Raw genomic sequence first — 14,117 nt, 5'->3', positions numbered from 1 at the left:
CTGTTGTATTCTGTTGTCTGTCGTAATATTGCACAAGAAGCATTTCTACGACAACCACGTGTCACGCTAGTAGTTTTAGCGTTTTCTACTAGATGTCAGTACTTCCATGCTTCTATCATAAGTGTTCACACCTTAGAGAGTTTGCTGTAGTCGCACAGTGTAGACAGCTCCCACATGTTGATGCATGTCACCCGTCCTTGAGTATTTTATGGTTTTATTTCTAGTGTTCATTGTACCAAAGAAATATACGATGCACAAATAGACGATTGACTTCGTTTACGTGATAATGACACGAACACTGATAGTAAAAATTAGTTTGTGGACAATATATATATATATATAAAAATACTAAGAAATAACAAAATTAAAAAAAAAAACTAAAAATAACTTTTTTCATGAACATTTAAACTTTAAAAACCTCTTTCCGTAAAAAACAGCAAAAGAACAATCACAAAACAACATAGTTTAAGGTAGAAAAAGAAAACCATTAAGGGATTAAGTTGTACCTGTAGTGTTACTTCATTACTACTCAGATACATAGTAGGTAAATTTCACAGAACCCTTTCATTGTTAAATTACATATTCTTTCTTCAAAAGAAAAATGGATAGGCAGATTGGAAATGAAGTGTTTTTGTGTTACATATATTCCAATGCATTTTTTCTTATCTTGATTACCTGAAACAGTTACCAAAATATTTCTTACCAATTATAAAAAACCGTACTAAATTAGTTATTGTTTAGATAGGTATTTTTCTTTATTTGATTTAAATGTAACTAATCATTAACAGTGAAAAATGTGTTTGCATTTGAGTGTAAAATAATACAATCAGTAATGACTCAGCTACTATGATTTTTTTTTATCCAAATGTACACTTCATTGAAGTTTATTTGTTCACATTTTACATTATAACTATAAAATTTTGGGCTTCCCATACCAAATGAATAATAATGTAAATTAATTTAATAGAAATTAATAAAACAGATTAATTTCTATCTCATATTTAATATTATGATAATCTCTTGAATGAGTATGAACATTACTCTTTGTTTGAACATTTCTGTGCATTGGTCTAGGTGAATATTTTATAATTTTATGTTATTTGTAATTTTACATTCTATAAATCTCTGCTATAACTGCTATTTAATATCTGAAAATTCCACTAAAAGATTTTTAATGTTAAAAGCTCCCTGATAAAATTAAAGCAACTCCATACATTATATTCTGAAAGACAGTTGTAACACTCAGTATTTAATATTCCCCCAGGACGGTTCACTTCTGGTTGGTTTATACATTCCAGTTGAACCCCCACTGGGCACAGCAAAAACTGATGTCACTTAAATCTGGACAACCTTATGGATGTCCAAGAGCGGCACATCAATAACCGCAAATGTCAAGATTCGGGGGCACAAGGGTAGTTCGATAGGCCTAGTCTACTGTGGGAGATGACTGTTGGAGTTGGTGGGGTTTGTTCCCTAAGTATCAGAGGTTCTTGCTAGCCTCAACAAGAGTGTGCCACCCCCCTGCCTGCTTTGACTGGAGAGGCTGGTTCAGAGCTGGCCTTCCCTTCTTCCGGGAGAACATGACTTTGAGATGTAGTGCCCTAATTCTTCCTATTGGATCTTGATAAGAGGCGGCCTCTACCTCCTAACTTTACCCATCCTGAATATCCTGTCACTCCAGAAGCAGCGCAAAGGTTCTTACAGAACTAAGTGAAATTTATAAGTTTCTTATCCTAAGAAAAAGAATCACAAATGTCGAAATTCTGGGAACTACTGCGGAAGATAGGTAACTGTTGGAGTTGGTGGGGTTCCTTAAGCGTCAAAAGTTCTTACTAGCCTAGACAAGGGTGTGTCACTCTTTCATGCTTTGATGGAAGAGGTTGGTTCAGAGCTGGCTCCTTTTCTTCTGAGGGGACATGACTAGAGATTAGTGTCCTATATTCTTCCTCTTGGATCTTGATAGACGGTAGCCCCTACCCTCAACCATACGCATCCAGAATGGTCTGTCACTCCGGAAGCAGCACAAAAATTCTTAGAGGACTAGATGCAATTTTATAAGCTCTTGTTCTAAGAGCACAAGAAAAAAACATTCACTACTTAAGAGCTGGATATAAGGAAATAACCTTGAGTTTTTCCACATAACAATGTTAAAACTTCAAGCACTCTTATAATTTTTTATCATAGCGTTAAGGGAGAAGCATCATTTTAAAGGCAAAACTAATATGCATTTAAACACTTTTTTAAGATTTTTGGTATAACTTATCAAAATATTAAAAACCGTTTGGATGCTTATTAATTATATCTTAGAATGAGACATCTCCCACATTTCTACAACTAAAAATAAGGTTGTAAAAGTAAATAAAGATTGACATTGATTTTATGGAACTAAAATCTAGATGGCTGCCAGTACAGTTGGTTCTCTGCACATTTCCTATTTTCTTTACCCATCAAATCTGAGAATTTTTTCGCTTTTAGAAGACTTTTGGTTCCTGTTCTCGGATCTCCTTTGTGCAAAATATATGTGGTTCTTGGCACATTTCCTTTTTAGCAAGAACATGTGTTTCATGATTCTTCCACTTCTATACAGATGTCTGTAGATTTTCAGTAACATAAATATCTGGTAAACTACATGTAAGTATTAGCTTCAGTATACTGTGGGGGAAATCATCAGAAAGGGGATGTATCCATATACAAAAAAAGTACCGGAATGTTGAAATGTTGTACCTGGAATTATTGAAGAGCCTAATTTAATTTCAATATATAGCAAATCACAAAAAGAGCTTGCTCTGCCGGAACTCGAACCGGATTTCTCACTTGCTGGATGAGTGCACTACCACTATACTACAGAACACATAAGCTTTACAACTTAATTATTTTGTGTTTGGCTGTTTCTGTCTCATACGTGTTTAAATAAACATTTATGAGGAAGACTCAATACATGTTAAATGACTTTCATTTACATGAATAAAAATGTATAAATGTATGGTCTTTTGTGCATGCTTTTTATGCTGACCTATTGACAACAATATTTATATGTAAATTGACATTTTATTACGTTTTTTACTTCAATGCTTTACGCTTTTACACTTATACAGAGATTGTAGATTGATTTTCTGTTGTCCACTAAACTCAGCCAGGAACCCCATATTACTATCTACTTATCTCAATTAATATTATAATATAACAAGCATTTTGATGGAATTCTATATGAACAATTTAATATATTCACGGCAGAACACAGCTTTATGTGGACTGCTTCCATCTCCATGACACGACAAGACTACCAGAGTAACAGAACAGACATAAATAAACAAGTCAACACTTTTATATCACTTTTAATTGTAGATTTTAACAAATGTACACTTCATTTAGAAGTCATTGGAAGTCTGATTACATGTTCACCCAGAACTCTCAGATAAAATGTGCAATGCTTGAACACTTATAAAAATAAAGCTGTTTATAGTATTTATAGCTGTACAAAATACGTTTCAAATCTAAACTACAATAAAATACATCAAGCGATAACTGAATACAACAAAATAAACTGTTTCACATATTATAAAATATTAACAATACATAAACCTTAACAAATTACTTCTGTACATGTGAATTATCTTTGCATACAAAATACTTGTGCACATATGGAAATATGAAGTCAAAATATTTAAAATCACTGTTGGAAGAATCTCAACCGGATCAAAACAGTGATTTGCTCACATGTCCTATGAGTGTTGTTTGACATCCTCAAGCAATAAATATATTAATGAATAAATATAACGTAGGTATCTGAAAGTTGAAGTACAATATTTTCTTATATTAAAAATACAGTTTAAGGCATTTAACGATTTTGAATTAGAAAACAGACAAAGGTTCTAAAATATAATTTAAGATATTAAATATTGGTTGTTAAATTTAATAATAAAAATGTTCGCTTCAAGCTAAAACGTACAAAAGAGAATTTTCTAGTGAACTATTCAGCAGTAAAAAATCTAACGGTGGCTAAATTATTGATCAGTACAAGAGAAAAGTCTTTATCCCTGAAGTTAGAATCGAGTTAACAGTGAGATTCGTAGGTGTGCGCAACTGAATTGAACACAACTGCGCGCACAAGCTGAACACAAGAAGAGAGCTTTGAATGTTCACGAGTAGAGAGTCTTCTCCACCCATTCTTCCAGGGTGAACATGGCTTTGTTACTGTCGGACAGGTCCTTCTCCTTGAAGTACTCTGAAAAACAAATGTAACAAAATTTGTAAAACACATCAAAACATGCATTACATGGAATAAATTATTTATAATTAAATTCCCCTTTGCTGTGCATTAAAACAGTGAAAATACTACATGCTGTACGTACAAAATAAGATATTCACTAAATAGTTGATTTCGTTGGTTTTAATTTTATCAGTTTCTTTGATACTCAAATTTAGTCCAATGTGGAACAATCAGGTACTTGTATTAAAAAGCTTATTATGTCTGCTCGTCTTCACAGACTTTATGCTGAGTGGCAAAAACATAGCCAGGAAACAATTTTGGGGGGACCAGACAACTGATATTTTCCTGTAGTGGACAGAGAGTAAAGCCCCATTTTGTTCCTTAAAAAGTTCTTGGCCCGTTTCTTTGTTGAGAACGATCTTTCAGCAGTACACGTCAGTAATACTGAATTATTTAAATAATAATAATCGTTTACTAAAGAAGTAATTGAAAAATTGAAAATTTGGGGGGTCTGGACCCCTTGGATACCCTTGCTGGATACGCTGAATGGTTTATTGATTTCAGATGATCTACTCTAAATCAAAAACATGAATAAGGACACCAACATTTTCCCACTGGTTCTTTAAAAAATAAAAACAAAAATAACAATGAAATTAAAAACTAACCTTAAATCTGATACATCATCTAATACATGCAATACATGCACATTACTAGATTTACATAAAAACTTATTTAGTTTCATAATATAAAATTAGAAAGTAATTTATCCCAAAATTTAACAATGGTATGAATACAAAGAATCTTCTAAAAAATCGTGAATCTCGTTAAAAATCTACTCTGTATTGAGTGACCTTGAGTACACAAGGTGTTGCAGTCAATTAGTTAAAAATGCATAAATTACTCAAAAATTTGTGCTGCTAATAAGCAATATTATCTGTCACTTCATTACAAAGGTATCTTTACCAGATTTTCAAACACAATTTTTTAACTGAAACAATTATTTTAATAGGTTAGCAATTTTATTTGACACGTAAAATCACCAAACATTTTCAAGTAATATTAACAGTGGATCGAGTGAGTTGGGAAGATGATACGAGAGATGATTTGCAGCATTCCCCTACAGATTTATTTTTGAATTTTTAGAAAATGAAAATGTGAGAGAAGGATAAATGTTTAATTCTAGTGAAAAATATTTTTATTGAATTTAAAACACATTGTGAATCTCCTACTGAATGGAAAAACTGAAATATTAAGGCAATTCAACTTACTGATGGAATGTATTGGAGTCTTGTCAACAATACTAACTAACTACATGATACTAGCATTTTAGTCCAACAGTAGCATTTTACCACAGCTCGCTGAAGGAAGAACAAGGACCAGGACGTAGGAACAGATAGGAGAGGTTGTTCAGGAAGCCATAGTTTCTATAACCCACTCTTGAAGAGTGAATGTAGCTTTTTTTGTATTATCTTTATCTTTTTTTCTGTGAATGTCTGAAAAAATTATTTAATTACCTCATTAAATATAACACATTTAATCTACAGGAGTTTGCCCTTAGAGAGTATTCATAATAAAGCTGTAGAGCTGAGTGTTACCCCGTCTTGGCTCTAGCCGAGTGGGTTTGTCTTGTTCAAAAAAACAGGTTAGTGTTGGTCCCTAGGTAAAATACAATAATAATAACACTGCTACCTTTTTCTATATAGATACAAAATATATATTCTCTAAGGTTTGTATACAATACAAAATTAATGATCTTTCAGAATTAATCAGATACATTGTTTACATCTGAATTGGGTTGAAAAATTACAGAAACTTCTAATAAAAATAAACTCTGGAATTTAGGCTTTGCCAAAAATATCCTATTACAGCAATTTACAATTTATTGATTTTTTTAATCAATGTATCTTTTAAATTATCCTACTATTAAAGAATTAAATTCTGAATAGAAATGTTGCCACCCATTCTTTTAATACCCAAAACAAACAAGCATGTTATCCGTCAGACTAGTAGACAAAAGATTTTTTAAAGTACCTACAAAGGGAGTAAATTTTCCCATAAATACCGAACAAAATCACAAAAACAACAAATCAAATATACTTAAAATACAATCAATTTAGCACTCTACTCTTTTGAAGAACTTTCCATCTCCACTTGAATTATTTATATTAATATTTAAATCTATACAATGTTCTATCAATTTCTGTAATAAATATAGTCTATGTATAATTTTTTAAACTTAAAACAGTATAAAAATATAATTATTTTGATTGAACCATAGATCTGTCCTACAAGAATATGTGTTATTATATTATATCTGACACTATTCATTTGTAAAAAAAAATAAAGATCTTTTGATTTAGCAAAACATTGATAATGTTAATTAAATTAAAATACAATGTGGCTCATTGTGTCATATCTTGCAAAATAGTGAAAGTGTTTTGAACATATTGTAAAAACACATTTGTAGAATGTTCTGATTATTGTTGGGTAGGTTTACTCTGGTGTTCAGCAGTTATAATACTCGTAGTTGCTCCAATGTCTCAACACATTTTTCATACCCTAAATGACTAAAATAATATTTTTTATTTTTATGTTACATATATAATGCAATAAATAACAGTGATAACTGATTCCTGTCACGGAATGAGTAGTCTGACCGTTACTTACCGATCATGGTCTTCAGCTTGACAGCACACATGATGAAGTCATCGAAGGATATCCTGCTGTCCTTGCCGGCGTAACGGTGAGCCAGGATGTTGAGGATGTGGTTGTTGAGCCGATACCCGGCGGAGTTCAAGGCCTCTCTCAGCTCAAACGCGCTCAGGTAGCCTTGTGTCTCCTTGCTGTACATCTGGTAAATCGACTGGAACACGCAAGCTCTGTGTCAAATATGTTTTACCTAACATTGACATTAAGGTTTTTTAATTTACATAAATGATTTCGACAAGTGAATGTTGGCGTTAATATATACCACGCCCCAGTCCTACTTCAGGCTTTATGAAAAAAACATTTTTTTATATGAATCAAGAATCAAGAATCTGTTTATTGTCGTCCCACAATATTACAATGCATTGACAAAGTCATTTTGTTATACATTTACACAGTATAACAAGATAGTATAAAATAAAATACATACTAGACACTTATGGTTAAAAGTACAAGTCAAAAGGAAATAAAATCTAAAAGGCTAAATCGTCTATACTACACAGAAGCATTTCATCTATACTATAAAAGGCTTTTTCTTTTAACCACTTAATTACAACATTTTTAAAGTTTTTACAGGTAACATCCTTAGCAGACATAGGCAGCTTGTTAAACAGTTTGATACCAATATAAGAGTATGCGTGCTGAGTTTTTGTTAGTCTAGCGTGCTTTAGGTCAATAAGGTCTCGTTGTCTAGTGCAGTAGTCATGCTTAGAGCGTCTAAGTTTAAATAAATCTAGATTTTCCTTAACATACATTAAGCTTTGCAAGATATAAATGGAAGGAACAGTGAGTATACTATGCTTTATAAATAGTGGCTTACAAGAGTCAGTGACATTAAAATTAAACATTATGCGCAAAGCTTTCTTTTGGCATGAGAAGACCTCCTTAGCCCCACCTGAATTTCCCCAAAGAAAAGTTCCATACAAAAGATGTGAGTGGAATAATGCAAAGTATGCTTTCATTAATAGACTACAGCTTGTACAGGTTTTAAGTTTTTTTAGTAAAAATATAACTCTAGACAACCGAGCACAAAGAGCATCTGTGTGATGTTTCCAGGTAAGCTTAGAGTCTAAGTTAATTCCAAGTAGCTTAACTGACTTAGTTACAGAACTGGTGCTTAGGCTAAAGATGATGTTTTCTGTCTTATCTTCATTCACACATAGGCCATTGGCAGAAAACCAGAGGTTGGACCTTTCTCTCATATATGTGATCATGGCTGCATTGATTTCAGGATTTAAGTTAGAGCACATTAACGTAGTGTCATCAGCATAAAGTACACATTTATTAGGAACAAAATTTGGAAAATCGTTAATAAAGACAGTGAATAAGAAGGGACCCAGGACAGAGCCCTGGGGAACCCCGCTTACCACCTGCTTAAGATCCGACCTCTGTTCGCCTATTTTAACAAACTGGTATCGCTGTGATATATAAGAAGTTATAAGTGATAATTCGTTACCTTCAACTCCATAGTACTTTAGTTTCTTAATAAGTTCTTGGTGAGGCACAGTATCAAAAGCCTTGCTTAAGTCCAATAGCAAAGTGTTAACTTCTTCTTTATTTTCAAAACTATTAATAATACATGAGACAACACTCTCAACAGCCTTAATAGTAGATAAGCTTTGCCTAAAACCAAACTGTGCAGATAAAAGCAGGTGGTTAAATTCAAAATAATACTCAATTTGACACTTAATAATATATTCAACCAACTTAGATAAGACAGGTACCAAGGCAATAGGTCTGTAGTTATTTACATTATTTTTATCACCTTTCTTATAAATAGGGACAGTGACTGTTACTTTTAGGCACTGTGGGAAGAGTCCAGCGTTGAACATCCAGTTTACAAGAAAAGTAAAAGGATACAAAATTTCACAAATTATTTTTTTAATTACAAAATTGGAGAGTCCAAAGACATCCTCAGCTCTTGAGTTACTAAGCCTAGTGGTTGTCTTAAGAATATCAGTAGGATTTACAGTGTGCCATTTTAAAGATGGTGCCTTAGGTCTATTTATGCCAGACGACTCTATCATATCACTGGAACTAGCTGTATTTAAGCCTAAATTAACATTTGTACTATTTACATGACTAGAAATATTTACAAAATAGTTGTTAAATTCATTAACAGAGATAGGAGGTAGCGTTTGAGAGCATTTTTTTGAAGCACGCCCTGTTTCTGTATTAATTACTCTCCAAGCTGCTTTGCATAGGTTATGCGACTGTAATATGAATTCATCATTGGCGTTCTTTTTTGCTAAGATTATCTGGTTCCGATATAACTTCTTAATTCTCCTATGGTTTTCTAATAGGTCAGGATTAATTTTACATTTTTCATAACTTACATCAAGTAGTATCTTAATTTTAGCTAACAGAGGTGTATACCAACATTTGGGCTTTAGTACCTTATTGCCAAGATTATTTCCTAACTTAGTTTTCAAAGGACAGCAGTCATTAAAGTTGTGAGACACAACTTCCATAAAGTTGTTAAAAGCTACATCAAGATCATCTCCAGCAATTGCCTCTGTCCAGTCAGTGTTGCTTAGTCTATACTTTAATTCATTAATACTAACATCATTTAATACTCTGTAAGTATAGTTTGATTTTACAGACATATTAGCAGGCGAGGAAGAGACATCAGCATTCGTGCAGACTAATTTAAATATTAAAAGCAGAAAATTATTGCAATGAAAATTATTGTGGCATCATCGGCACTAACAGTAAGGACACGTGTCACACTGACCTAATATTTGTATTACAACTCTTGATATAATATACACACGGGCGTATATAGTCATAACATTGCTAAATAACATAATTTTTCTCAATAAAATGTTACTTTTTACATAAAAAGTATTAATACGCTACCGTGTCATCCTTGGTACTAACAGTGTTGACATGTTGTAACCTTGAACTCAAACATCTCCCAAACAAGAACATAGCCAGGAAAAATTTTAGGGTGCCCAGACAACTTATATTTTTCCATAGCAGACAGAGAGTAAGGCCCAGTTTTGTTCCTTAAACAGTTCTTGACCTGTGTCTTTGTTGAGAACGATCTTTCAGCAGTACACGTGAGTAATACTGGATTATTTAAATAATCTCTATATTACAAAATAAAAAAAAAAGGCAGAATTATGGTATAGGTGAATTATTATTTAGGTTTATGGTTTTTGTAATAATGGTTTACTACAAAAATTTTTAATTTGGGGGGTCTGGACCCCCTGAACTTCCTTGCTGGCTACAACCTTGAATGGGGGAGACATATTCTAGACACGTCTGGAGTTGGCACCCTCATAATAAGCACCAGGGGGAGTCATATGGGGAGGATAGCATTTTCCTACCAAGCAATAGGGTGAGAACCTGGACATTAATGTTGTTGGCAACTCTTAACAATCATCAGAGGGCCTATGTAAAGGCATATGGTAAAGATAGCACTTTCTTACCAAGTAATGAGGGGAAACGTATTCTGGACTTTTATGGAGTTGGCACCTTCATACCAAAGTACCAGTGGAAAGACTTTTGAAAATTAAGATGAACATATGGAAAAGTTGAGATAAAATAGACAAAAGAAATATCATTAAGATAAGAGAGAAAAAAGTAGGATTGAGATAAGACAGATAAAAGAAATATCATTGAGATAAAACAGACAGTATAAACAGAATCATTGAGCTAAGACAAACAGTAAAAATAGAGACAAGGCAGACAAAAGGGCAATGATTGTGATTTACTTACCTTCCAGTATTAGGGTCACAGTGTTGTAACTTTTCATTAACTAGTTGGGGAATGAACAATTAGGCGGGAGCTACCCTATCTTTCTGTCCTCACTCCTGAGTTTTTAAAAATTTATAAAAGGCAAGGGTTTGAATGCTACCAACAATAACAAGAATAATTTCATTATTATTCTTGTGTGTTGTTTTACACTATGGTATTTTTAGTTGAAATTCATTACCAGGTTAATCAACAATGAGTTAGAATGTGAATTTTAGTGCCATACATTTAGCAATTTTATTTTTTTTAAATACCCTACTATAATCTCAATTAGTTTCCATCTCAAGAACCAACCAGACAAGTGAAATAATATTACCTGTTGTCAGTCACTTAAAGTACTAATACTGAAATACAGTATATATAAACAACACTTATTACATAAACATTTAATATTATTTAAAAGTATCTTATAATTTATTCTGTACAAGGTTTTAATTATGTTTTCACTGCAGTTTATTTATAAATTATACCAAGCTTTAAAAAAAGCACTACAGTATATCTAATAATGTATTTTTTATCCAACACTGTGAAAAGGTGGATCCATTTAGGTTAGAAAAACAAAACAATATTTTAAATAAATTTACTATTTTGTTAGTTCATAGTAGCAAATAGCTTGTGTCACCAATTCTTAAGTTCAGGACTTCTTTCTTTAACAAAAATTAAATAGTGTTAAAGATTTTACTTTGCATTATATCGTTAAAGTACTTATTAAAAAGAAAATGCTTCTGTTTAAACTTTTTAAGTAAACATTTTAACTAGTAAAATTTTTTGGTCATCTGCCAAATAAAATCTTTCTACTATTCCAAATATGGCTGTACTTTCTTCAGAATCTTCCAAACTCTTTAGTCAAGATGTTTAGATCTAGTATGTTTCATACAGCATTTATATTCTAATCAGAATTCGGAGGACTATGAGAAAATACAAATACCCATAATAAATATATCATTTCTGCCAACCTTCCAGTGGCGGATGTCGATCCAGAGCTGTTTGAACTCGTCAAAGCCCAGCTTGCCGGAATGGTCAGCATCCAACATCGCGATCATGCTGCGACAGATGTCCTTAGAGAATCCACCCTTGCCCACAGTATCTATGTGAGAGAATAAGCATATGATCACATCATCATATCAATACCAACAACAAACAAGCTAAGGCAACTTATTGAAGAGGGTTTTACTACACTTATAGAATTCATTGCAATGGTTAAAAATTATAAACTTCTAGAACCACTTTATTCAATTATTTTAATTCACTGACAATGATGATATTTCAAGATTAAGATTGATGTAGATAATATTACCGCTGTAGATAATCATATAGAATGAAAATTATTATTGAATGCACATATGATCAGAAATGCAAATTTGGTTTTGAAAAGCAAAAAATATCTGTCCTTTTGTATGGTAGAAATGTATGAACGTGTCATCTGTAATGAACTAGTGTATCTTGTTGAACCAAGGAAGAACATGTGCAAACAACTTAGATGTTTTCGACAACCACCCTTACAGTTATTATCTCATTCCTAGTGATTTTCAATTACTCCTAAACCTAAAGGAATTTCTAAGGGAAAATTGTAATTTCATGGTAATGTAAGTACTGAAACAAGCAGTAACTCCATGGCTTCAAGGTTACAGATTTAATTTTGTTGTCAATGTACTTTAATATAAAAGGTAATCTTATTTTTGAGCTACTGATTCATTTCACCTTGTTTGTAATATGGACCACAATTTAAGAATGTGCTTATACAAAATCTACATCTATACTACTATTATAAAATTAATTTTGAATGATAAAAAAACAAATAATTTAATTATGTAATAAAGAATTGTTCTTTGTTTAAGCACACAATCAATCATTGCACTGTAAATATTTTAAATATCTACACCAATGGCACTATAAAAAAAAATCATCTCACATTAATAATTATAGCACTTTTGATCGTCACTTGGTTTTGTGTAATACAATTTAAAAAAAACTTCTTGTAGTTGTCAAATTATTGTATTGATTAGGAAAAACATTCATTTGTTAGAACATAACAATAATAAGTTTAAGTAACATACAACCCATCATACTAAAAAGTATTTCAACAGAACTGACTACTCGGAATTATGTTACTCGGAATTATGTAAGATATCGATTTGTTTCTAACTGGACCTGTCCATCCCATAAATATGTTAAATTTCTCAGTTTAAAGCAACGATTTTCAAACTTTGTGTTTTACAGTTGGAATCTGGAAACAAAGAATTAAAATTGGAGTCTAGAGTTATAATCAGAGATGAGAAAGTGTATCAACATCAATGAAAGATTCTTCATAACGTTAATAATGATTTGTGTGTAGAATTAGTCAATGAATATGATTCTACTTCTAAGTGTCTTTATTTTATAAAAATTAACAACCTAATGTAACGTATTACCTAGTGTACTTCGTAAATTTATACTGAATCCTACAGCAATTTAATAAATTGGATTAGGTTTATATGATAGCATGTAATTAAGTATATCCTAGCAAGTATAATTAATGAGTATTCAATGAACATGAAAACGAGGGCTATCCAGAAAGTAGATTACGTTTTGATATAAACAAAGTAAGTTCACTTATCATAGCGGTGAATTAGTTTTGAAATTCCACCATTATCAAATTCTGCCACCTGAGACTTCAACCAGGTAGTCACGTCCTCCCTTAATTCCATGTCGTCATCAAAGCGCTAACTAATTCTGTTATTGTGAATTGGCGATCTTCTTTAATCTTCTTATCGACTTTAGAGACATTTTCATCGGTCACAATGCTTGACCGTCCACTTCGTTCGTCATCACGCACATTAGTTTGGCCATTTTTAAACCCAATGCACCACTGACTACTCGGAATTAAGTTACTCGGAATTATGTAAGATATGGATTTGTCTCTAACTGGACTTGTCCATCCCATAAATATGTTAAATTTCTCATTTTAAAGCAACGATTTTCAAACTTTGTGTTTTACAGTTGGAATCTGGAAACAGATTCAGTTATCACATCGTTCCTATAAACTTCACTGAGTTGGCGTTAACTCTCAATTGGTTTATTGTGTTTAGCCAACAAAAACCTTATTACCAACCATACTTCATAACATGCTGGATTTTCAATTGTATCACACATTTTAAACTGCTATTGTAAAACAACAAGGAGCAAAAGTAACCTTTCACCAGCACGGCAAGACAGCTACTGAATGGAGAAACGCCCTGACATCATCAAAATAGCAGCGATAGTCCTGCCCCTAGGGGCTACAGAGTGAAATATAATCTACTTTCTGGATAGCCTTTGTAAGTATTGATGTTTAAAATAATAATGACCACATGCGTCAAAATAGTTATTGGTCCAAACATCCGCATATCCAGAGCTTAAATGCTTATTTTAATTTAATACAGTTGTAGAATTATGGCTCTGATAACAAATTCGACAAGAATTA

At 32.3% G+C, this 14,117-nt stretch overlaps 1 protein-coding gene across 19 annotated transcripts in view; it reads right to left on the bottom strand.

The window, feature by feature from the left end:
- Positions 1-3,317: 3,317 nt before the first annotated feature.
- The window catches only part of LOC124364387 (calpain-A), a 177,101-nt gene continuing 166,301 nt past the window's right edge, over positions 3,318-14,117 (bottom strand). For 18 of the 19 annotated variants that reach the window (XM_046819803.1, XM_046819820.1, XM_046819815.1 and 15 more), the window contains 3 exons: positions 11,632-11,762; positions 6,878-7,073; positions 3,318-4,225 (listed from right to left, as the gene is read on the bottom strand). In XM_046819803.1, the coding sequence (XP_046675759.1) occupies positions 4,140-4,225; positions 6,878-7,073; positions 11,632-11,762 (413 nt within the window). In that variant the 3' untranslated portion in view covers positions 3,318-4,139. The remainder of the gene's footprint in view (positions 4,226-6,877; positions 7,074-11,631; positions 11,763-14,117) is intronic. The other variant, XM_046819821.1, reaches the window with a different exon arrangement.

Source organism: Homalodisca vitripennis, chromosome 6, assembly GCF_021130785.1.
Source record: "Homalodisca vitripennis isolate AUS2020 chromosome 6, UT_GWSS_2.1, whole genome shotgun sequence".
NCBI classification, from domain to species: Eukaryota; Metazoa; Arthropoda; class Insecta; order Hemiptera; family Cicadellidae; genus Homalodisca; species Homalodisca vitripennis.
The sequence above is the reverse complement of the archived record's forward strand: the minus strand, read 5'-3'. Positions and strand labels throughout refer to the sequence as shown.